Source organism: Ixodes scapularis, unplaced genomic scaffold (assembly GCF_016920785.2).
Source record: "Ixodes scapularis isolate PalLabHiFi unplaced genomic scaffold, ASM1692078v2 PGA_scaffold0__279_contigs__length_252992795, whole genome shotgun sequence".
Classification (NCBI taxonomy): domain Eukaryota; kingdom Metazoa; phylum Arthropoda; class Arachnida; order Ixodida; family Ixodidae; genus Ixodes; species Ixodes scapularis.
The window spans coordinates 158,136,783-158,162,686 of record NW_024609835.1 but is presented as its reverse complement, the minus strand read 5'-3'; the positions used below and the strand labels follow the sequence as shown (position 1 = coordinate 158,162,686).

The 25,904-nt window shown below is 49.2% G+C and overlaps 2 protein-coding genes and 1 pseudogene across 2 annotated transcripts; 1 reads left to right on the top strand and 2 right to left on the bottom strand.

Moving 5' to 3' along the window:
• Positions 1-7,270: 7,270 nt before the first annotated feature.
• On the bottom strand, positions 7,271-8,810 carry LOC121837633 (annotated as a pseudogene).
• A 5,463-nt stretch (positions 8,811-14,273) lies between these two features.
• On the bottom strand, positions 14,274-14,975 carry LOC121837630. The gene has a single exon (XM_042293321.1). It carries the CDS (start codon positions 14,973-14,975, stop codon positions 14,274-14,276), a length of 702 nt encoding a protein of 233 aa, XP_042149255.1.
• Positions 14,976-21,475: 6,500 nt separating this feature from the next.
• Positions 21,476-25,673, top strand: LOC121046589 (myb/SANT-like DNA-binding domain-containing protein 3). Its single transcript, XM_040500992.2, has 4 exons — positions 21,476-21,794; positions 22,377-22,589; positions 24,643-24,962; positions 25,542-25,673. The coding sequence occupies exons 1-4, from the start codon at positions 21,476-21,478 to the stop codon at positions 25,671-25,673; spliced, it is 984 nt and encodes a 327-aa protein (XP_040356926.2).
• The last annotated feature ends 231 nt before the right edge of the window (positions 25,674-25,904 follow it).

Sequence of the window (25,904 nt, the reverse complement as noted above, 5' to 3'; positions counted from 1 at the left end):
AGCGTCGCGGACGTCGAAGTCGGCGTAACAGCAGAGTCGAACGCTGGGGCGAAAAACTGACTCCGCTCGCCTTGCGGAATCCCTTATGTACCCTCGTGGGTTTCTGGATCGTTCGGCGTAGAAGGTTCGGTGTGTAGAACATTCTAACCTCGAATCAGCAAGACGGTTCTCGAATTCACTAGAACATCAAATTACACTGTCAACAAAAATGTGTAGTCGCGGCCAGGAATCGAACCCTGGCCTTCTGCGTGGGAGGCAAGCGCGATAACCGTTAGGCCACGCGCGCGCTGCCTACTTGGCCAGCTGCGCGCACGGCATTACTCCCCCCTTTAAAAAGTGCATCGTCCCGATGCAACCCAAAAACAAAACAAAGCAAATAAAACAGAACGGTAAACTAAAGGGTCATTTGGAACACATAAGGTCCACAGTCCTATCGAGCGTAATACGGCTTCAGTCGCACGACGTGGACGACCTTAGGTCGTGGTGGGCGGCGTGACGATGTTCGTGTTCCGTCGGGCATCACCTCGTAGTTCAGCTCACCGAGGCGACGAAGTACTTTGTATGGTCCAAAGTACCGTTTCAGCAGTTTCTCACTGAGGCCGCGGCGACGGATGGGCGTCCACACCCACACCCTGTCTCCGGGCTGGAAGTGAACGTCCCTGCGACGAAGGTTGTAGCGGCCCGCGTCGACGCGTTGCTGGTCTTGAATCATGAGTCGGGCGAGCTGGCGGACTTCTTCGGCGCGTTGAGCAACTGCCTGGGCGTCGTCACTCTCATTGTCAGATGGCTCATGGGGCAGCATTGCGTCCAGCATGGCCGTTACCTTCCGACCATGTACCAGCTGGAAAGGTGTGAATCCAGTGGTCTCTTGAACCGCCGTATTGTAGGCGAACGTGACGTAGGGCAACACCTCGTCCCACGTCTTGTGCTCAACGTCGACGTACATAGAGATCATGTCGGCGATTGTCTTGTTGAGTTGCTCCGTCAGCCCGTTGGTCTGCGGGTGGTATGCGGTGGTACGACGGTGGCTGGTGTGACTGAGCTGGAGAATTTCTTGGGACAGCTGTGCCATGAACGACGATCCGCGATCTGTAATCAGAACTTCGGGAGCGCCGTGCCGGAGGACAATGGAATCGAGGAAAAACTTGACGACTTGAACCGCAGTCCCCGAAGGAAGGGCTTTCGTTTCTGCGTACCGCGTGAGATAATCTGTGGCGACGATTATCCAACGGTTTCCCAGGGTCGACGGCGGAAAAGGACCAAGTAGATCCATTCCGATCTGCTGGAACAATGCAGTTGGCGGAGGAATTGGTTGCAGGAGACCTGCCGGCTTCGTCGGCGGTTTCTTGCGTCGCTGACACTCGTGGCAGGATCAGGTGTAGTGGTGGACGGTTTTGGGGAGCTTCGGCCAGTAATACTTTTCACGAATACGAGCCAATGTCCTGCTGTATCCAAGGTGTCCGGACGTCGGGTCGTCGTGACATGCTTGAAAGATCTCCTCTCGAAGGTCGGTCGGGATTACCAGCAGCCACGGCGAGTTGTTGTCCCCTAAGTTCTCTTTGTAGAGTACACATTGTCGAATGGCGAAGGTTGGCAGGGCTCGTGAGAAAACACGGGGCACGGTACTCACGCGCCCTTCCAGGTGCTCCATTAAGGCGTGCAGCTCCGGATCGTCTCGTTGACGTCGTGCCATGTCATCGGTGTTCACTGCCCCTAGGAAGCACTCGTCGTCATCGTCGTCGCTGCTGCCGGGAGGTGTTTCGACAGCGGCCCTGGACAGGCAGTCAGCGTCGCTGTGCTTGTGTCCCGACTTGTAAACCACAGTCATGTTGAACTCTTGTAGCCGGAGGCTCCATCGAGCGAGGCGTCCTGACGGGTCCTTGAGGTTCGCAAGCCAGCAGAGCGAGTGGTGGTCCGTGACTACGCGGAACGGGCTTCCGTACAAGTACGGACGAAACTTCGTAATTGCCCAGACGACCGCAAGGCGTTCTTTCTCAGTCGTGGAGTAGTTTCCCTCTGCCTTGGACAGTGTCCGACTTGCGTAGGCGATGACTCGCTCGGTGCCTTTTTGTACTTGAACTAGTACCGCGCCAAGTCCTGCGTTACTTGCGTCAGTGTGAATCTCGGTGTCCGCATCTTGATCGAAATGTTCAAGAACCGGAGGCGTCTGGAGTCGTCGCTTCAGCTCGTCGAATTCTTGCTGCTGTTCCTCGGCCCATTCGAACCTCTCGGCGTCCTTCGTGAGGTTTGTGACTGGTGCGGAAATCCTTGCGAAATCCCGAACAAAGCGACGATAGTAGGCACAATGTCCAAGGAATCTTCGCACGGCCTTCTTGTCTGTCGGCGCTGGAAATGACGCGACGGCGCGAGTCTTCTCTGGGTCGGGGCGAACGCCTTCGTTACTAACCACGTGACCTAGAAACTTCAGTTTGTCATAGGCGAACCGACACTTTGACGGCTTGAGGGTGAGTCCCGCGGTCCGTATGGCTTGAAGAACAGCACGGAGTCGTTGCAAGTGCTCGTCGAAGTCGCTGGAAAACACTACGACGTCATCGAGGTAGACGAGACAGCTCTGCCACTTCAGTCCTGCCAGTACGGTGTCCATGACACGCTGGAAAGTTGCTGGCGCCGTGCATAGTCCGAAGGGCATCACCTTAAACTCATACAGCCCATTCAGCGTGACGAAAGCTGTCTTCTCTCGGTCCCGTTCGTCGACTTCGATCTGCCAGTAGCCACACTTCAGGTCCATCGATGAGAAGTATCGAGAGTGGCGCAGCCGGTCTAACGTGTCGTCGATGCGGGGAAGTGGGTAGACGTCTTTCTTCGTCACCGCGTTCAGCTGCCGGTAGTCCACGCAGAACCTAAGCGTTCCGTCCTTCTTCTTAACCAGTACGACTGGGAGAAGCCCAAGGACTGCTTGATGGCTGGATTATGTCGTCGTTCAGCATCTCTTGGACTTGCTCCTGGATCACCTCCCTTTCTTTGACGGAGACTCTGTACGGCGATCGATGCACAGGGCGCGCGTCGTCCTCGGTAACGATTCGGTGCTTCGCAACGGCAGTTTGGCGCACCCTCGACGACGTCGCAAAGCAGTCTCGGTACTTGGTGAGGAGGTTATGCAGCTGCCGTCGTTTTGGGCCCGGAAGCTTAGGGTCAATGTCAAGCTGCGCTGGCGACTTACTGCCTTGCTGAGGTGGTGATGATACTTCAGCAATTGCGGCGATTTCGGCGGAGTTCCGAAGTTTCTCGACGTGGCCCACAGCGGCACCTTTTGTGAGGTGTTGTGTTTCATTTCGGAAGTTCGTCGCGAGGACCACAGTCCGCCCATCCTGAAGTTCAGCTACTCCTCTTGCGACACCGATTCCTCTTCCCAGGAGCAATTGAAGGTTGCCTTCCAGGACAACTTCGCCGCAGGTAGCTGTATCGGCCACGACGGGTATGACAACACTTGATCGCGGTGGCAGGTTCACGTGGTCGGCAGCGACTCGGATGACGGCTGACGCTGTTTGGGGTTTCTCTGAAAGTGGCACAGGGGTTCGCAGCGTCAATCTGTTTTCACGAAGGGCGATGACGGCGCCGTATTCAGACAGAAAGTCCATGCCGAGAATGACGTCCCTGGCACAGTCTTGTAGAATGACAAATTTCACGGGGCACGTCTCCCCATGGATCTTGACGCGAGCGGTGCATCTTCCGACTGGTGTGATGAGATGCCCTCCGGCGGTTTGTATTTGAGGTCCATCCCACAGCGTCGTCACTTTTCGCAGGCGGCGAGAGAGCCTCCCACTCAAGACTGAGTAGTCCGCTCCGGTGTCCACAAGTGCCGATGCGTCGAGGCCGTCAATAACAACGTTTAGGCTGTTGGACACCGTTGCAGGGACGTCGGTACGATGCTGGGCGTCGGTAGAGTGGGAGCGCTCCGGCGTTCTTGGAGGCTGTTTGCTTCCGTCGTTTTCGGCAACGTCACCTCCAGGCGTTGCCGCACTTAGTTTTCCTGGCGACGCAGGGGAGATAGGCTCTCTCGGCGGGGTCGTTGCGCTGGGGACGCTGAATGTCGTGGCGATGGGGAGCGGGCTTCGCGGCGGAGAGACGACACTGGGGAGGGCGAGCGTCGGTAATATTCCTCAATGTCGCGAGGGCGTTCGTCGTATCTTGGGCGCGGGTCGCTCGGGTGGAACCCGCGCAGCTCCAGTTGTCTGTAGGGGCATCGACGGTAAATGTGACCGGCTTCACCGCAGTGATAGCACAGGGGTCTTCGATCCGCTGTCCTCCACACGTCGGTCTTTCGTGGCGCTGCCTGTTCTGGGTGGGCGTGCGCCCGATCTTCCTGGCGTCGGGGAAACTGCGGTGCTGGAGGTTCACGTCGGGGTGGCGCGGTGTACGGGTGAGCAGGAGGCGGTGGTCGTCGGGTAGCTGCGGCGTAGCTCAGTGTCGGTTGTTCGGGAGCGGCGTTGACAAGAGCTTGTGGCTGCAGCGCCTTCTGAACTTCTTTCCGGACAATCACGGCGATTGAGGGCGAATCCGGGCTTGCGGCAGCAGGAAGAAGCTTCCTGATTTCCTCCCGCACAACGTCCCGGATGATGTCGCGGAGGTCCGGGCCGGTGCAGCTGGAAGTCGAGAAGGCAGCGACGCCGGGAAGTCGCTGGTAATGGGAGGCCCATGCTTGAAGGGCCCGTTCGATGTTTGTGGCTTCCTTGACGAAATCTTCGACGGTGGCTGGGGGGTTGTGGACAAGGCCTCCGAAGATGGTCTCTTTCACCCCTCGCATCAGGAACCGCAGCTTCTTCTCGTCAGGAGCGTTTGGGTCGGCGCAGTTCATGAGGCGGAGAACGTCCTCGACGAAACTTGTGACGCTCTCGTTTGGCCCTTGGCTTCTTGCTTGAAGAAGTTCCTCGGCCCGCTGACGTCGCTGCTGGCTGGCAAACGTGCGTCGAAGTTCCGTCTGGAAGTCCTGCCACGACGAAATTGACGCTTCGTGGTTCTCGAACCAGGTGCGTGCCGTGCCTTCCAGAGCGAAGTAGACGTTCTGAAGGCACTGCTCCGGAGTCCATGCGTTATGGCGAGCAACTCGTTCGTAATGTTGCAGCCAATCGTCAACGTCCTCGTGGACCTCCCCGTGGAATGGCGTCGGAGTCCGGGGTGCGACGGGAAGGTATACGACGGCGGCGGTGGACGGGTTCTGCGACGACTGGTTGTCCATCGTCGGCCTCGTTGGCTGCCTGGTTTGGGGTGGCAGAAGTCCGTGTTCCGGGGGTAGACCTTGGGTGCGGCGACTGGGTCGGGTCTCGATCTGGTCTTTGCTCGGTCCTCGGGAGGCTGGGTCCGGACTTGCACTGCGGGAACTCGGAGGGGAGCGCTGCACAGGCATGCGGGTACCCCGCACCTCCATCAAAATGTCACGGGTGGTGACCAATAAACAAGAAATAAACAGGAATAAAGAAACGTTTAATCTGGCGAACTTGTGCCAAAAATAAAAGGGTACAAAAGATAATAAGAGAGCGTCGCGGACGTCGAAGTCGGCGTAACAGCAGAGTCGAACGCTGGGGCGAAAAACTGACTCCGCTCGCCTTGCGGAATCCCTTATGTACCCTCGTGGGTTTCTGGATCGTTCGGCGTAGAAGGTTCGGTGTGTAGAACATTCTAACCTCGAATCAGCAAGACGGTTCTTGAATTCACTAGAACATCAAATTACACTGTCAACAAAAATGTGTAGTCGCGGCCAGGAATCGAACCCTGGCCTTCTGCGTGGGAGGCAAGCGCGATAACCGTTAGGCCACGCGCGCGCTGCCTACTTGGCCAGCTGCGCGCGCGGCAATATCCACCAAAAAGTTGTCAATTAAAGCATTGTAAACTCACCCTGTATCTGATTGCCAATGCAGCCTGTTCTGCAGACCTTCAAACCCAGAACACATCACAAGAAAACTCAGGACAATCGCAAGGAGGTATGTAACCACATCATATTTTACAAAAAAAGAGCTTTAGTAAACTTTTTTTTTTTTTTTTTTGCAGCAGCAGAGTGGATTTTAAGGGAGTCAAAGCTGCTCCTTGAATACTACACAAAATATTATCCCGAAATTGGCCCGATGAAGAAGTTCAGGACAAAGAAGGCAATGTTCGAGCAAATTGCTATCGACATACAGTCGATCCTGGGGATAACACAGACAGCACTGCAGTGTGACAACCGCTTCAAGACACTTCTGAAGCGTAAAAAGAACTCCCAGAAAGTGAATAAGACATCTGGCAGTTCCCGCTGCACTGTCGAATTTGAGGAGGAATTCGCAAGAATTAGGAGTATGGACGACAGTCTTGAGCCCGAGGTGAGACGTGGAGTGAACACGGTCATCTACAAGAGCCCCACCGCAGCCGCAGAAACGGGCAATGCAGCAAGCTCGGAAGCTGTGGCAGAGGAGAACTCCCCGACCTCTCCTCCAGACGAGCACCGAGCCGAGACTTCTGCGGAGGCACGGAGGAGGAGGAGACGGTGAACCGTGTGAGCAGCGGAACAACCAGGAAGCAACAGATGACAGAGTTTTTTTTGCACATATGAAAGAGCTCAATAATGAAAGAGAGAAGAACAATGAGAGGAGGCACAGGGAGCATTTGGAGGTGCATAAGCAGCACATGGAGCTGCTTTCAGAAATAAGGAATGCATACCAGCAAAATGGTTCACCGCTGCTGTAATCGTACGCTTCTACCACCGCCCCTCAGTGAATAAAAAATGGCGATCGCAAATGCTTTATTCTACCTACTGACCTCTTTTATTCAAATATTCCCGAAAGCAAGGTGAGAATGCAATCCATTAGTGGCATTCACACTCGCATGGCTCCTTCAATATTGTAGCATGCTTTTATGAAACTGTAGACAATAATCAGATAATGTTCTTTCCACTATCTTTTTATTACTTGTAAGAATGGGTTACAGCATAAAGATAAGCATGAAAACAAGGATTCAAAACAATGACAGCCAATGCACTGGGGTAGCAGAATAAAAACATGCAAACAAGCAGGGAAACGGGCATTCAAGTCAAACAATGTATAGGGGCAGCTCCAATGAAAACATTATTACTACCGTATTTTCCAGACTATAAGTTGCACACTTGTATAAGTCACACTTCTGTATAGTGAGCCGCTTTAACAAAAAATGCCCATCAAACAAAACTAAAAAAGACACAAGAAAAGTTTCTGCAATATGTGTATACCAACAATGATCACATCCTGTTAACGAAAATAGCAGACGAAAACTGTTCCGTCCCCACGGCAAGCTTCCCCTGGAGTACCACGCCTGTGTGCTCTGGAATTCAGGAACTGGTACACTCTCACAGAGCAGGGTGGTACCACTTCAAAGCAGGAGCTCTAGACCTGTTTTCAAGCATGGCTTCCGGGCACCGCCATAATCCCATTATGACACCTCAACAAACTGTTGCAATCGGATTATAACAATGCCAAATGAGCACGATGCCGGCGCCAAGGGGCCGTACTTGCAATTGTGTTTCGGCTCTGGCGGCCCGTATCTTTGCCCGAGTGTTCAACACAGGGTGAAACTGAGTATAGTTGTTTCCAGTTGTTACTTCACAAAACATTAAAAGCTGATAAAACAATACTTGACACACAATACTTCTTTTGTGCAGAACAATAAAAACAATCAAGGCCGGTTAACATAATCACAGAGCCTCTGGCGCTTCGCAATACCCCTGGTTCGCAGAACCGGGCGCGTCTCCTTAATTGTGTGGTCATCAGGTGCACGATCAGTTGTCGCCTCCTCTCCTTCAATTTCTATGTCTCCAGATTGGATGCAAAGGTTGTGAAGCACACAACAAGACATAATAAATTTGCTCGCTGTGTCCACCTCCGCGAACTCGAGATATAACAGCTGCATGAAGCGGCGCTTTAAAACCTGAAATGAATTCTCGATCGTCACACGTGTGGCGCTAAAATCTTGATTAAAATCTTTTTCTTGAGAAGTCATGCTACCATAATCCTTAAAAGGAGTGATCAAATACTCTCTGGCAGGGTATGCCACATCCCCCAATACATGAAACTTCCCTCCCCTGCATAGAGTGGGAAGCCTCTCGGAGAGGTCCGACAGGTCAAAGACCCTTGCATCATGGATCCGGCTGGATTCCAGTAAAAGCGTCGACAAATCTGCGATCATTATCGCATACCGCTTGCAAAGTCAATGAAAGAGCTTCATGTCGATTCACGTAGGTTGCAGGAATCTTCCCATCCGGACAGCGGAAGTTAACGTACGTACCATCGATGCACCCGATGACACCGGGGATTCCGGACACCTTGGAAAGAAACAAGAGAGATCATTAGCTGTTGCCAGCCCACGCTTACACTGACAAGATAATGAAAACAAATACAGCAGGAAAAACAAATGTGCTTATACAACAACAAAGGTAAAGAAGAATGCAGTAGTAATAGAGAGTTTTGGGTTTATAAAAATACTCTACATGTATTTCTTTATTCTGCCAAAAGCTCATTTTAAGGATCACTTCGATTGATGTATATTATGGCTTTTATAATTTTAGCTCAATTAGAACCTGATTAAACAGGAAACTTGTCACACAGTACATCTTTTATTTGGCCATACATGAATGCATGGCCCAATTGTGCATTCATCCTACCAAATATAGCATGTAAGCTATGCAAGTTCCTAGAAAACTTATGTGTAGCATAAACAATATTTCGTTCTGACATCTTGGCCAGTGGCATTGTAATGATTGTAGTGCCACCCATCTTGGTTCCGGTATTAAGGAGGATCCAAAGCTGTCTGGCTACCCTTACTTTGGCTGACAATATGTTACATAGCATTTGTATTGTTACAAAATGTCTCACTGTTTTGAGGTTGGTCCTGTCATCAGTACTTGGTTTTGGAAAATTCATTTACCATATCGGATTAATACTGAAATTTCAGTTCTCACTGCAACTTACTTTTCCTGAGAATGCCAGATGCAGCTATTTTTGGGCTCATCATATTTGTCGATACGGAGGGTGTCACTTTCCATCTACTATAAATTATCCGAGAAAAAATCTAGAAATTATTTAACTGTGCATCCCAAATGCTTCATTTGGGCGGTGCATTTAGTACCACACCAAGTGTCGCCTGCCAATTAATCCCCAAAGAGACAGCTTGTGACGAATGACATGCAGTGAGGCGGCGAGTAACTCAGGGGAATTAAATATTTAACGTGGTGAACTCGTGCCAAAAGAAAAGGGAAGAACATGCATTGATGTTGGTTTAACAGCAGGGCCGAGCGAAACTAACTCTCTAGGCTGCTACACTCTTACGTAGCACGGTCGCACGTGAGAGCTATGCACTATCACAAGGCACACAGATGTTGATTGGTTGCAGATCTCAATCTCGTCTATGTAGGCCAATGAAAGCTGCACGTCATGCACTAGGCTGCGCTCCATGTCGGAGTATACCGGAGCCTTTTACAGTCATGCTACACTGCTTCTGTATGCTATTGGTTTCCCAAACATACGAACCAGTATGTTTGTATGTAAAACAGTCAAAGAAAGAATGAACATGAATTTCTGGCACATCAATTCCAAGGAAAATAAAAGTTGGATCCTGTCCTAGGCATTGAATCATGGTATTCATGGTTCAATGCTTCACAATATTCTGCACTTCACTTGCATTTCAGCTATAGCCCCAGCATAAGCATTGGCCAGAGATTGTTGGTAGCTGGCCACCCATGCAAGAAATATTGAGAGCAGATGCAGTTTTGTGACAGCTCAATTTAATAGTCACCCGCTTTGTAGGTATGGGTCGGCGGGGAACTTGTGCAGCATGAACATGCCAGATCCACCTCGATTCTGTCTGGCAGCGTAGGATTCTCATAGTGATCTGGTTGTATGTAATAACTGTGCCTTGCCATTGCCTTCAATGACACAAGGTAAGCAAGCCTTTCAACGCTTTTCTCAGTATCGTCCTGTAGTGTTTGTATTCCGATAGCAATCAGCTATGTCATCGCCACGTGTCTAAGCTAGGGCGCCGCCCCCCTTCCCTCTCGTCCTCTTTGCTGATATAAGCACAGCACGGCTTTTGACACAGGAGAGTGTTTTAGGACCAGCGGTATGCGCGGTCTTACGGCTGGCTGTCAATAAAACCAAGTTGTTGTTACTACTCGGCTGGTGTCCCACTTCCAAGACACAACAACTTCTTGGCGACGAGGATGGGATTAGAGGTGAGCAAGCTCAGCTCTCTCTCAAGCCGGAAGTGCAGCCGAAGTTCTGTAAAGCTAGAAGCATTCCGTTCGCGCTGAAAGAAGCAGTGGAGAAAGAACTGGAAAAGCTGGTTGGTCTTGGAGTAATTGAACCAATTTCGAAAAGTCGTTTTGCCTCCCCAATTGTACCAGTGGTAAAGAAAGATGGCAGCGTACGCATATGTGGGGATTATAAAGCATCGTTGAACCCGTGCTTGAACATTGACAACTATCCCTTACCCAAGATTGAAGAAATCTTTGCCACTCTCGCGGGAGGACAAGTGTTCTCCAAGATCGACCTGAGTAGAGCATACCAGCAAGTGGTAATGGACAAGGTTTCCCGCGAGTACCTCACACTCAATACGCACAAGGGACTGTTCGCAGTAAATCGCCTAGCATTCGGAGTTGCGTCTGCGCCCGCGATTTTTCAAAAGATTATGGACAACATGTTGAAGGGACTGAAGGGGGTAATATGTTATCTAGATGACATTCTGATAATGGGGGACAGGACGGAACAACACCTTCAAAACCTAGATGCGCTACTAACCCGGTTGCACGAAAGGGGAGTGCGGATTAAGGCAGAGAAGTGTGAATTTTTGAAACCGGAATTGCAGTTTCTGGGTCACGTTATCAGTAAACATGGAATATCAGCAACGCCGGAGAAGGTAAAGGCCGTGCTAGAAGCCCCCGTTCCAATCGATAAAAAGCAGCTGAGAACGTTTACGGGCATGGTAACATACTACGGAAAGTTTCTGCCGGAGTTATCGACGGTAATATTCTCGCTGAATCAGCTGCTTTGCAAAAATGCGCCGTGGGTCTGGAGTGAACAGTGTGATCTGGCGTTTAAGAAAGTGAAAAGATTGCTTGTAAAAGCGCCGGTGTTGGCACATTATGATCCGGAAGCCCAGCTTGAGGTAATGTGTGATGCTTCATCATACGGGTTGGGCGCTGTTCTAGCGAAAGTGGAAAAAGATGGGTCCAGACGGCCGATCGTGTTTGCATCGCGCACGTTATCACCGAGTGAGCGGAACTACAGTCAGCTAGAGCGAGAAGCGCTAGCCTTAGTTTTCGGAATTACGAAGTTCCATTACTACATTTATGGCAGACAGTTCGGCTTGGTAACTGATCACAAGCCTCTACAGACGATTTTCGGCCCGAAGACCGGGATACCAAGCATTGCCGCAGCCCGTTTGCAGAGGTGGGCCATTAAGCTGTCGGCCTATCGTTACGACCTGATCTACCGTTCGGGCGCAAGCAACGTAGAAGCAGACTGCTTGTCGCGTCTACCACTTCCCCGGAGCGGCGAAAAGGAAGACGACGACGAAGTAACCGCCTGTTACGCACTTCGGTGGGAAACTTTCCCTATAACAAACTCCGACGTCGCGAGGGAAACTTCACGAGACCCGACCCTACGTCAGGTACTTCACGCGGTTACAGGACAATGGCCCGAGCGCGTTACGGATGAAGGGATGAGGCCGTTCGTTTCGAAAAATCTGGAGCTGTCGGTGGACCGAGGATGTTTGTTGTGGGGAATGCGCATTGTGGTTCCCCCATCTTTACAGAAGACAATCCTGGACGAGCTGCACGAAGGACATCCCGGCGTGGTGCGGATGAAGGAAGTGGCCCGCAGCTACGTGTGGTGGCCAGGAATTGACGCCGACCTGGAGAACACCGTGCAAACGTGTGCGGCCTGCCAGCAGCAACGGGCGCTGCCTACCCAAGCTCCCCTTCATCCGTGGGCTTGGCCTACAAGGCCATGGGCCCGTCTCCACCTGGACTTTGCTGGCCCGTTTCTTCAACGCAATTTTTTGGTGGCGGTAGACGCCCATTCAAAGTGGCCCGAGGTGTTCCTGATGCCCTCGACCTCGGCAGAAGCCACCATTGGTAAGCTGCGTGACCTCTTCAGCCGTTTTGGATTGCCAGAGGTAGTCGTGTCAGATAACGGGCCGCAGTTCTGCAGTAAAGAATTTCAGTCATTCCTCAAAATGAACGGGGTAAAACATGTGCGATCCGCTCCTTATCACCCATCAAGCAACGGGTTGGCTGAGAGATTCGTCAGAACAGTGAAAGAAGCCTTTCGCAAGGACGTCAAAGGCCGATCAATTGAAGAGAGACTGGCCAGTTTTCTTCTAGCTTACCGGAATACGCCACATGCAACTACCCAGCACTCTCCGGCTTCACTTTTGATGGGGCGACCCCTTAGAACCCGTCTGGATTTACTGAAGCCCAGTGCTCGTTGAGTGGTAGAACAAAAACAGTTCCAACAGACACGCGGTCGAAAAGAACTTCGGAGATTCTTCGCCATTGGTGACAGAGTGTTTGTGAAAAACTCTAGAGAAGGTCCAAGGTGGCTGGAGGCGATGGTGACATCACGCACGGGACCAGTCTCTTACGTGTTACAGGTGACTACACCACGTGGGGTCATGGAATGGAAGAGGCATCAAGACCACATACGTCCAAGGGAGGCGGACCGAGAGACAACGTCTGCCAACCACAATCACTGCGACCGTAGTGAGGCTCCCTGGCAACCGTCGGAATCGGCGACCGGTACTGAACCGTGCGCCGGGCAACTCCATGATCAAGCACCGGCCATAGCTGCTGACGACCCAAGAGAGTTTTCCACAAGAGGCGACCCAGAACCACCCGGTTCTGAGGACCCAGATCACGACGCAGGGCCTTCGCCAGGTGACAGGAGCAGCGGAACCTCCACGCGATCTCGGTACCCAACAAGGGAAAGACGTCCCCCAGATCGGTACACACCAACGCAGTGACTGTGCCTACGCACCTTGTGGTTTTGTGTCCTGGACTGTTAACTTTTCCAATTATCTCTGTTTAAAAGCAAAACCGTTCTAGTTCTAAGTGTTAACTTGTGTATTTAAAGCATCATCTAGGGAAGGGGGAATGTAGTGTTTGTATTCCGATAGCAATCAGCTATGTCATCGCCACGTGTCTAAGCTAGGGCGCCGCCCCCCTTCCCTCTCGTCCTCTTTGCTGATATAAGCACAGCACGGCTTTTGACACAGGAGAGTGTTTTAGGACCAGCGGTATGCGCGGTCTTACGGCTGGCTGTCAATAAAACCAAGTTGTTGTTACTACTCGGCTGGTGTCCCACTTCCAAGACACAACAGTCCAAAGTATTGTCAGCACGCTGGCCACCTCGCAACGATGTCTTCTCGCTCAATCAGTGGCCAGCTTCCGTCCGCTCATGCCTGGGACCAACGTCGCGGAGAATACGCACTATTTTCTCGAGAGTGACTTGAAGAGGGTGCACTACATCTGTGGGCGCAGCAGTCGCCTTCGTCCTGAGGGTGATTCAAACTGTGGGGGAAGGGCTTCATCAGGTTCCTAGTGAGGGGGAATGCCTGATCGCGCAGGACGATAGGTGGTATTTCTGTGCCACCAATGCTTCTTGGCACAGCCACCTGGTAGTCCTTGAGCAGACGCCCCAACGGGGATCGCCCATACACATTGGCATCGTGGCACTTGCCAGGGGAGCCCACGCTGATGTACCGAAACAGCTACCTGTGGTCCACCAATGCCAACAGGATGACGCTGTACCTAAAACAAAGTGACCACATGTGAGCAAGAAACAGCAGCAGTACTGCATGCAACAGATTAGCTAAATTGTGTGCTCCTGAAATTGCAACTTTTTGTTAAAGAGAGCCTCTCAAGCACAGGCAACGAAATTGACACAGCCATCATGGGTGCCCTACACCCACGGGCAACTTTCTGTGGCTATTAAGTCTGTTGTAAGAAGAGGGTGCGTTCATCATTTCGCACATGCTTTCCTCCTCCCTTTGTTTCAACACACAAAGTTGTCCGCGAGTGTAGTGACATCATGTCTGTAATGCTGAAGAGAACGAGAATGGTCCCTGGTGTGACTGCACCAGCGTATATTTTTGGTTTATCCTTATGTTTGAAGCACGAATTATCAAAATTCCTTAGTTTTTCCAAGGACCAAATTGCACTGAACGGCCCAGCATTGCTCGCGCGAAAGCATTCATTACCCCGTAATTTTATATGAAATGAGCAAAGTTACCCCGAGAAAACGAGTGTCGCTGTTTGCTCACCAGCCTTTGTAATTGCGGTAGTCGACAGCCGAGTCTTTCGGCGGCGACACGGGCAGGTGGCAGCCGTCAAGAGCACCGATGGCGTTGGGGAATCCCAGGACTGCCTGGAATTCGTGCATGTGGTGCTCGAGATCCTCGTTCCCAATCATCGAAACCGTTCTGGCCTCCAGTTCCTCAATCACAACGTCACAGAACTCGCGGTAGCTCTCGTTTCCCACCGATTGTCCAACAGCGAAAATGTGGCCGATTGTCCGTTCCTCCGCCGTGGAGCAGAGCCTGTACAGGCTGATGGCTACTCTCTTTTCCACTGTGATTGCAGTTTTCATGGCTGTGTCTTGCCGTTGCATTGACGAGCGGCAGACGTCCACGAGGTACCGGAAGGCGGTTGAGGACTCACGAAAGCAGGCACGAAAGTGTTGTTCGCCCAGCCTAGGCAGCGTCTCCTCAAACCACCTCCCCGACCGAACGTACATTGCCCTCTCGCGAGGGATCCTCGTGAACCGTTGCACCAAAAGAGTGGCGACAGTGAAGTTTGTTGCCATAAGCTGCTCCTCAAGTTCGTCCGCTGCCTCTTCGGTGGCTTGGATGCTCTCCTCAAGCTGATTAAATTGGATCCGCCGCTGATGCAGCGACCACAAAATGCCCATGCAACCGTTGTCGTCCATCGCAAGACGCTCGTCGCCGTCAGTCACTTCCATCACTACGGCGCGATGTGTCACGGAGAGTTTTCGATCACGGATCACGTTTCGCATCTGTAACTCGACCAGTGCGACCACTTGACCTGCCTCGACCACGTACCTCTTTTGGATTTGGATCCGATAACACGGCGGGCACACACCCGCTAGACATTCTAAAGAAAAGCAGATTTTTTACCTCCACCATGCAATAAAATGAAAACAAAATTATTAATTGGTTTTAAAACGATATATTCTGCTTCTAACAAAGTAATGCATGTGTCTCAAACCTGGTTAGACAAAATATTATATATTGCTCGTTCGCCCCTCGGTTTAGCCTGGCTATCCCCGGTGCAATAAACATCAACCCTAAACCCTCCGTTTATTTGCTGTGTGATCACGAACGCCTCTTGATACAGGTACCTTTAGCTAAGGGACCTAAGCTACAGGTCCTTTAGCAGCTCGTGTGAATGGGGTATTACTGTCACCGTACCCAAGGTACTTGACATATCGCACTCCATAGAGCTTCTCACTCCTGCAGAAGATATTCAGGGCTCTTGTGACTTCCATTCCACCACTGGTGCCTTGGTAGTTGCCTTGGCACACCTCTTTGTGCCGAGGATCACTGGTTACATCCTTGCTGCCGCATTTTGCACAGCGCTTTGACATCGCTTCAACATCCAAATTTTTCCCGGAGTCTACACTAGTTGCAGAAACTATACCATTGTTAGAAGTGTGGCCACGCTTTTGCCAGCTTCCATCAAGGGCAACCGTGATGTCCTTGTCGCCATCATTCAGCTGCACAGCCTCTTGAGCAGCCTGTTTCATCGACTCCTTGGCAGCAGTCTCAATGTGACTTGGGAGCTCTGTACTTCGCAAACTTTGTTGGTGGTTTAGGAAGGTTTAGCATGACACAGAGTGCACTTCCTGCATCCGCCCCTTTACCAATGCACCTCAAGACGTAAACCAGCCCAAGGTTGGCATCATAGAGGCCAGAACTCGTTTCTTTTTTTTAGGTCTCAAACCGTTGTGAGGCACTGCATGCTTCACAGGTCAAACTGTAAACACTGGCAACACCTGCTCGCTGCGACAATATTTCGACAAGCTGAAGGCTTCTACCGCACAGTTTGCACACACGGCTTTGTGTAATTACGCCACATAAAACATCCATGTCCATTAGGACATACCCATTGTTGCACTGTAGCACATTTTTTTCTTGGTAGGACAGGAAAAAAAAACTGGAAAGCTTTGGTGATGAGAAGCTGGCAGTATCTGCGTTCGGGGTCTCAATGCATCACCGGGTTCCATTTGCTTTTGCGAGAAAATTGTACCGATTTCCATGGAATTGATGCTTGTTGAACAGTTTCTTTGCCTTGGGCATCCCAACTTATCAACATGGAACGCACACGGGCACAAAGCATAGTAACTACTCCTAGGAACGAACAGTGCTCGAACACAGGCGCTTGAAAGCACACACGTGGAAAAAAAAACATGCACAGCGTCTCGGGATTGCCTTGGCTAAAAAAGAGCTGTGCAATAGTTGCCAGACCATTTCTTAGATATAGCCGATTCCAAACGAGCTTTTAGATGTCGCGTTGAAATTGTTTTGTAGGAAAAATTAACGATAAACAAGGAGCGTATCCGAAAAGGGGGCGTGGTCACCCGCTACTTGCTTTCGGGAAGTCTGTTTTAGTCAGAAACATGACTTTCTAAAAGAAGTGTGACAATGGAAAATGTGCAGAAAGAAATGCACTTCTTAAAATGCAAAAAAAGCAATATCCATTTTTTGATGTTTGAGGATGTGATGCACAAAAACATGTTACAGGTGATTTGAGATAATGTATCCATTTAATATCCATTTTTAAATCAACTGATGTTTTTATATGCCATTGTTTAGTGTCTGGTATAAATAAGTCTACACTCAGTTTTGACCAGGAAAAAATATTTGGCGACAGGAAAAGTCGTTAAGGCATGAGAGGTGGACAGTTGCATTAACGTGCACTGATGGAGGGGGCACGTTTGAAAGTGAACAACTAAAGCAATAAAATTTGGAGAATTCTGATACTTTTTAGAGATAAAGTATGGGTCCAGCTTGCTTGTAATATAAAATTTGGTGGCCTGTATCTCATGAAATAATTTAATTGCCATCATATAGTTTTCAGGCAGTATTGTACTTATAAATGGCTACTATTAAATATACATATTAGATATCTCAGTGATACGGTAGTCGTGATATATTTAGGAAAACATGAGAAAAAAATCGCAACAAAAAACTTTGATGGAAATAACAAAAACAGCACCTTAGACTTTTCTAAAATTGGGATACCCTGTTGTACTCTATTTCGGCAATCATTTCTATTAATAACATGTTGCATTATATGATTGAGAAAGAAGACCTAACTCCCCAAAGTAGGGTCCTTTTTCAAAGCCTACAGTTAACAGTGCCCTATATGAGAAATGACTCCGAGTTCCAGTTTCATGAAACTAACACACATCTTTCATATATTTTTGTTCAGATGAGGCCATTGATAACTATATATTCGTTCGCACAGTAAAAGTGAGGAGAAACTACTGCGTACAAAGAGGTATCGTATTACGGACTTGTGATCCGAGAAAAAATTGTGCAGCCATCGGCCACTGGGAGCTTTGTTTGCTGGAATCAACTGTGTGTTTACTTGGCCTCAAAACTAAAACATTGCTAAACAATGCGACATGCATGGCACAAATGCAGCCAGAAACAAACATTCGCCAGCTCAAATAAAAAAAGTTCAGAAAAAGAAGGGTCTAGCGGGGGAGGACCTAGAGTCCAGGAGAACGCGCGTAGGCTCACCGATGCTGGGTTGATGGCTGGTCTGGAAGATAGTTATTGTCTCGTTGCTTGGCGGGCCAACGCAACGCCGCACTCTCGAATATAGACAAAACATGCCCAAAGGCAACAGCATGCCCGAAGGCAAAGCACGCCCAAAGTCAAAGCATGCCCGAAGGAAAGCATGTGCCCCAGGCAAAGTATGCCCGAAGGCAAGCATGTGCCCCAGGCAAAGCATGCCTGAAGGTATAAACATGCCCAAAGGCAAAGCACACTCGAAGGCAACCACACATCTGCAGGCAAAGCGCACCTGAAGGCAAAAACACGACCGAAGGCAAAAGCACGCCCGAAGGCAAAGCACACCCGAAGGCAAAGCACACCCGAAGGCAAAGCACGCCCGAAGGCAAAGCACGCCCGAAGGCAAACACACGCCCGCAGGCAAAGCACGCCCAAGGGCCAAAGCATACCATTGAGGGCGAAACGTTGAAAAAGCAACAACTAGGGTCGCAGCCGTTCAAAGAAACACAGATTTAAAAACTCTGGATGGGAGCAATAGGCAGTCGAACGGAGTGCCAATCAGATGGCCACTCGCACTGCAACTATTCCATCAATAACCAAGCCCTTTTGTACCCGAATCTTGTAGTCACGCAAAGCTGATGACTTTACGAGACATCTCGAAAGGGCCACCTTCCTGCTCGAAGACAAAAGCAAAACCAATGTGAGGGTCAGTCGAACATTGAGTGAATTTTCGGAATTGACCAGGTTTAAAATATTGCCCAAATCCCCAAACTGTATAATTGGCGATCCCTCATAGGCTCTGGCCTGTCTATGAGAGCACTACGAGAGCAATATAAAAAGACCCAAACACACCTCACTCAGGTGACCCTAGAGCTTTCCCATCCATAACAGAGTTCACTGAGTCCCCAAACAGAACTAATACCATGAAGGTCGCGAAGAAATGAGCAGCTTAAAACTAGTTTGACTTATCCGACCTCTTGTCCTTGAATGAAAAGCGGAAACAGGTGTGCCATCTTAATACCACACGAAAAATTAAAAACAAAAAAAATATACTGAAATGTCTTACATATAGACCGTTTGCATAGAGGCTGATCCGCCTGTAAACATGAAAGTTAGGAATGATAGATAATGCTTATCTGTACTTGACTGGTGAAGGAACCAGCAGTGTTCACTCAAACCGTTCCCAAAATGCAGTTTGTTTACTGTTACATGAGCATGCACCTTTCCTGAGTTTGGTGCCATTCTGCAAAACTTGGGGTATGTTTTTTTTTTTAATGATGGAGGGATTTTTTGATGCTGCGGCATCTTTGTCTATTTGCACAGTGACAGTGATGCTTGCAGTTCCCAGTAACGCCAACACTGCAGTCGCATTTGGCAAAAACAGTTGTTTTCCGTTGTCAGGCTGATTAATAATGCAAAAAATGTTCTATGTTCATAGATTATCAATAGAGCATATCCTTTTATGGACTTACACTTTGATGCACTTCCGGGGTAGAATCAGTTTTGTCTGCAATGTACACCGCACCGTGACATCCACTCGTTTATGAAAATAAATCTTCTTGACACCATGCATGTGCAGGCACCCAGGTGGCTAGACCAGACGCGGCAAAATCATTCCGGAACGGTCTCCTCATTGAAAAATCCTTTTTGATTCCCCACCTAAGGTGGGGAATGAATCACTTCCCCACCTAAGGTGAGGAAAGTGACGCTTCCCCACCTTAGGTGGGGAAGCGTCACTTTCCTCAGATGCCTCTTGCTTATTGTTACTTGCATACTTTATTGCTCTTAAAGAAAACAAAACTACTACAGAGGGCATGCAGGTTTGGCTCAAAGGCACATCGGTCGTGAATATTCAGGTTCAGGAAATTGCTTACAGTGTCATTTATGAACAAAAAGGTTCCGGAAAGGCATCGAAAACTCATCGGTGCTACGGTCGATTCCCAACAAGCACTTTGAGTGCCGTGATTCATGACATCGTCCAGTGACCGCATGGCGGTCATTTTATGACACGCAATTACGGTGCGGTTTCTACTGCGTTCTCGCGACTCTGTTCAACCTCTCACGCTTGTCCGGTAGCGCTGGTTAAACGTCTCCCAATCTTAGCGCCGTTTTAGATGTCGCTTTTTTTTTTAGAGTAGCACCTTGTTAAGTACACACAAAGGTTCCTAACGATGTTGTTTGTGCGACGCTCAGTGACTTTTGCCTGAAGCAATTGCGGGTGATTGGGAAATCTTAAAAGTTACTTCACCGAAAACTGTTCTGGCAATGTATTTAACATCAGTAATAAAGATGAGATTTGCAGCAGCATGACAATTCATTGCGGCATTTACGGCATGAAATACAAAACACAAGCATACATTAAAGGGGCACTGAACCAAAATTTCAAACGTCTACAATAGGTGGCGCACAAGCTTCTCGTGAGACAGCAGCGACTGGTGTGCGCGGGCACATGAAACGAAATCGGTGTCAGTGTGTGCGTTCGCCCTTATGATGACAGTGAAATGTGTGTGCTCTAGGGAAAGAGGTAACAAAGACAGGTTTTTCATCTTCCCAGTGGGGTCATGTGACTTCGTTCGGTTCAGTACTTTTGAAGGCAACATGCAAACTTAGGCAGAATGTTTTTTGACAATTGACGGCAAGTAATGTTTATAATACAGTAAAGCCTGCTTATATCGAACAGCACGAGGATCGCAAAATAGTTTGATATAGCCAAAATTTGATATAGAAAGTGGAACAATAAAAAATGTATGTAAGGGCAATTTAGCCGACATACTCACGAGCTAACTCTCGGCTCTTACCAGCCTGCACCTCACCATTGATGAGACACTTTCTCGAAAAAAAAAACAATCATTTATTGGGGCGAAAAAAACTGTGTTAGTGTAGCCTGTTTCTTTGAGCTCATCGCGTACATGGTAACGGCCCGCTCCACGGTATCCAAACAGTCGACAAGCGCAAGACCGCCGCCCTCAATGGCACTGCAGTATCGGTGTAGCAGGGCTACGGCAGCGAAGGCTTCGCTCGAGCTCGGAAGAGGTACGGAGTCCTCAGCGTCAGCGGTACTGGGCTGACCGCTTGCGGCAGGCCGCTCCCGAACAACCTTGGCAGCGATCTCGATTTCGGTCAGCTCCTTCGTGGTTCTCGTGACGTTGTCGTCGTCACCTACGAAATCCATTATCAATAGAGAGATTTACCGCCGTATTATAAACATTCCCCCACTCGACTCCAAACTCGACTCGACTTGAGTGGAGTATGGACGCTCGACTCCACTCGAAGTGCCATTGGTATTCACAGACGCGCATCGGCACTCACTCGAACTCGAGATTCCGTTCTCCACTCCAACAAGCTTGAGGACGTCTGGGAGCGAGAATATAGCCAAAGGTTTAATTCAGAACACCATTTTCACGTGAAAAATAAATATATTCGTTCGTGTTATCTAAAAACGTGTACCATACAAACATCGAATTAGTGAACTAGGAAGTTTTATTAAGGCAGTGTAAAGTTTAGACGTGTTTGAGCGATAAAACGGACAAAGTCGTTATCTTGTCTGGCAACAAGTGCATTCGCTGGCTGCATCGGCTGCGTCTTGTCGTTCTCTCGTCGACAGTCGTCCAACTCGCGGTTTGTCGATCTCGTCTCGGTCTTTCTTGATTTCGCCCCGTGCAGCCCTGCTTCGTCGCCTCGCCGCCTCGCACGATGAATCATGGAGGACCCCAACGGCAACGACTCGGAAATGGCCGATACCGAAGAGCGGGCAGGGGCTCGTTTTATTTATACTGCGGAGGAGAAGGCGCTCCTCCAAGCGCTCGTAACCAAGCATGCGCGAGTTCCGGAAAGCAAAAAGACTAATAACTACTCGAAGGAGGCTAAACTTAAAGCTTGGGAGAAACTCAGCACCGAGTATAACAGCCAGCCAAACGTTCGCCCACGAAGCGCTAAGCAACTTAAGAAGCGTTGGGAGAACGAAAAATCCAGGTACAAAAAAACGAAGTCCGACGAAACGAGAGACATCCACGCCACGGGTAAGTCGACCATTTGCATATTTGGTAAACCGTTTCCGATGTGTAAAAAGTAAACATCGGAGAGAAGTCCTTTTCGGCCAGAACAATGCTATGTGCACGACGTCGTGCACCTTGTTGGGTCTCGTATAAAACGAATTGTCAAAACGAGTTGTTCAAAGCTGTAGCGTAGCAAAGTCCGCTGCATACGCATGCAGCAGATCCAGGTTCGATCCAAAGTGGGCCTACTTCTTTTTTTTTTACATATTTTTTGTAGAACATTTGGCATTATTGACATTTCTATTTCTACAATCGCCACTGAAAAAAAAAAAAAAAAAAAAGAGGTCCTTGCATCTTGTCGGAAGCCTATTCTAACAAAGTGCCCAGCTTTCAATTGCCCAAGAAGGTTCCAGGTGGTTAAAAGTAGTCCTCCACTGGGTTGTGCCAGATTCTCTCTTTGTTGGGTTCGCTCTATTCCCCCTAATAATTGTTTTTAACTCGCACGGAGGCATTTAAAAAATTCAGTGTGCACTTTGAATTGTTCGCCCCATACTTTGTTCACACTCTCTCCAATGTGAGCTTCCAATTCTTTGGTTTCTGTCACAGGAGGTGGGCCACGAACAAGCCGGCCGATGAGCCCCTCACTCATCCTTGTGGGAGCGGCGGCAGAGCACATGGAGACAGTGGTGACGAATCTCTGTTACAGTGACAGGGCAAGAGACTGGCCAGTGCTGTCGCTGCCTCCGGCCGCTATGTTTGAGGCGATGGTGCGAGGCACTGAAGGCGATGACAGTCACGCCCGCTGGAACGACGTGCCAGGTAACTGGGGGCTTTTGGATTGGGACAAATTTGCACCAACATGTCGAGGATGAGTACTGTGAGCCGTAACATGTCTACTTGTATTTGCGACTCGTATCATTTTAACAACAAACCTGGAACAAAAAAAAAAAAAGCAGGCACCCAAGCCTTTTTTTTTTATTGCTCGGCAACATCTACACTATTGTACATATCTTCGAAGTTTCAAAATTGAAAATGCGAGCAGTGGGTCGCGACGTAGTACTGTAAATTAAAACCAAAACTAGTGGTTAATAGACCTGTTGCAAAGCGTACAGCGCCACGACGGCAGAGAATTTTGGGAAGACTCGGTACAGATCACGTGCCTTCTCGTTGCGCTTCCGCGACGGCGAGCAAGTTGCGGCAGCTGCCGCCAGCAGCAGTCGCAGCCATCCGCCAAACCGTCGTTGGCGGCGTACCGCATCTGTGGCAGTGTAAGCGCATCTCTACAGGGGAAGATATTCACCTATTTAAATACTTTATTCATCACAACTTACCTTCACGTCTCACCGAATCCACTTATTTTGCACCGCAACTATGGCACAGTTCGACTAGACTCAACAAAGAGTTTGTGTAGCAATCGACGGAGCTGGTGCAAAGGAGAGGGATAAGAAAAGGGCAACCTCACAAAAGATTGCCAATGAGAAAACCTCTCGCATTTCTGTGCACCTGCTTGCGTATGCCACATGGTAGCAGAAGGAAGAACAATGGGAGGGGCGTACCTAGGACTCTCAATATTCTTCTCGTGGCACGCGCGGGCTTATGGGATTTTTGCAAAGGGTCTATTGCTATCGAGAAAACATTGCGGGGCACCTCTCCAGTTTGAGCGCTTCTAGTTCTGAAATTTTTTTATGGAGATATTTTTTTTGCTGAGCATTCATCAGCGATTGTAGGTCTTTTTTCCCAAAATTCCTTCATGGAAATCTAGTGCTTGCGACGCATTGCACTAATCCATTTTACAGCTGCTATATATTTCATGGAAAAGTATGAAAGGTGACAACCACAAAAGTCTTGTCCCATTCACGAAAAATATCTAGCACAACAACGAGCCACATCGTAACACTTGCACTGCTATTAGGGGCAACAAAAGAAAAAAATGGAGGGACACAAATAAATCTCTTTGCATTCTGCTACTACAGAGCCTCCGCCGTTGTCAATGGTGACAATGTAAACACTGCTCATTTGAGGAGCAGTTTAAGCTGTTTAAAAATTAATTACTCATTCAGGGAAGTATAAAATATTAAGATTTTCTACTAAAGATGTGTTTAAATCCAAAAGCTAAGATTTATTTGTTTTCCTGGAGATACAGTCTGACCAGACAACCCATGTTGTAACATAATTTAAGGCAACAACCCAGGGACGGGAAAAGGACAACAGCACAACAGACGAGTCTCAAACACAGCTGTGGGGGCTTGGAGACCCTATATACACACAAACCTCTGCGCAATAAATTTCAGCTGTGCTTGAGACTTGCGTGTTGTGCTGTCACTCTTTTCCCCAGTCTCGGGGTTTTCGCCTTAAATTTTTGTTAAACTTTCACCAGCTTGTTTGTGCCCCAACTTTTTGTTCACTGCTGCAAGTTAGCAACAAGCTTGCGCATATTTGCTCTTAACAAAGTGTCTGCCATAACAACCGTCTGAGTGTACACATGTTGTGGTGTCTCCTTTGAGGAAGGTTTACATAGTGCAGTTACTCTTGTTTGTTTCTCGGATAGGAATTTGATCGCATCAGCTGTCTGACATGGCAAGGTCTGTCGTTAACCAACTGAACAAAACATGCTATCGGGGCAAAAACGCATGTAGTCAAAGCACGACGTGAAGGTTGAAGCAGAGGGACACAAATTATATGATAATGCAACCGTAAACCATCCACAATGCTAGAACTGGTGCTGAGCATAACCCATCGGACACGCTTTGTAGTTTGCCAACGCCTAGCTTTGAATATTTCTGCGAAAGACCCATGTGGCTGTTGGGCCTCTTCCCCTGTGTACCTGCTCTTCCCCTAGCACTCACAGTGCCAATGTGTTCTGCTTGCCCAGATGCTCCTGAGCCGTCCGCCTCACCTCTTCAAGAGAGCAGCGTTGGAGCTGCGTATGCGACTCCGCCGGCGAGGGGCATTACCTGCCCCCGTGCTGAGCTGCCAAGCGGGGCATCCAGAGAAGCAGGGAACCGCATCGCAGCATTGGAGCGGATCCTGGCTCCCGAAAAGGATGCCCGTGTCGACATCCTCGAGAGGGAAGATCGGCGAAAGGAGGCGCAACATTTAATGGAGATGCGCATACTCCGCAACAAGCTTTTTGAGCAGCGACGACGCGGACGGGCAGAGTTCCAGCTGCTCCAGCTGGAGAGAGAGATAAAGGTAAGCAGCTGGCAGCCCTGCGCTGCAAGCAACAAGGGTGTGGGAATCATGATTAAATTTGGGTTCTTTCAGTTTAGTAGCATTCTGAGGATTTACTTATTTATTTTAATTATGTGCGCTACATTGTAGTGAAACGGTAGAACCAAATGTGTTTTGCATATTCAGAAGTTGAATGAAACAGTACACTAGAATTGAAGGAAAGGGCAGGTCTTTCGTTAGCTCTGTGCTGGCCACAAGTCTTTCCCAGAATATGTTTAAGTGACCGAATACCCGGAATTTGATTTAAGAATCAATTTATTCGAGAGCTTACCACTGGATTCGTGTCCGAGTATTTGCACGAGTCAGTGACGGGTCAAGAACGGAGTACAAGCTGGAGAGGAGAAATAGGACGGAAGCTTTAAGAGGTGAGGAGGTTTCTCCTCTCCACCTCAAGCTTCTGTCTGCTTCCTCCTCTCCAGCTTGTACACTATTCTTGACCTGTCATTGACTATGAACATGTGCTTCTGCTTGAATATCTCTATTGGAAACACAGTGTGATGATCTGTGTGCGTTTCACCGAGCCATTGATTGTGTCGACAGGGTCTGGAGGTGATGGCAGTACATGAGGACGCAGCCGCCTCCGGCGTCGGGGGACTGGTGGAGAGGGTAGAGCGGGTGGGCATGTCTGTTTTTGTAGCCGGGCCAGGTTGTGCAGTGCAGCACAGGCGGTGATGATGAGGGCTGACCGTTCCGCCTTGTACTGCAGCCGCATGTCCAGGCATGGGAAGCGTCGCTTGAACACTTCAAATGCCCGCTCGACCGAGTTCCTTGTTTTTAGGTGAGCTGCTTGGTACCTATATGGCGCAGCATTGGTAATGGAAGCAACGTTGCAAGATAAAGGTCTTAAAGTGTAAAAATCGCCACTGCTGCAACCATCAGTATGGTTCAGTAACCTGTAGAGTA

Coding starts and splice junctions, on each gene's coding strand:
- LOC121837630 (XM_042293321.1), bottom strand. CDS start 14,975: ATGGAAGTGACTGACGGCGACGAGCGTCTTGCGATGGACGACAACGGT.
- LOC121046589 (XM_040500992.2), top strand. CDS start 21,476: ATGGAGGACCCCAACGGCAACGACTCGGAAATGGCCGATACCGAAGAG. Junction 21,795..22,376: donor GAGAGACATCCACGCCACGG/GTAAGTCGACCA, acceptor TTTCTGTCACAG/GAGGTGGGCCACGAACAAGC. Junction 24,963..25,541: donor AGCTGGAGAGAGAGATAAAG/GTAAGCAGCTGG, acceptor TTGTGTCGACAG/GGTCTGGAGGTGATGGCAGT.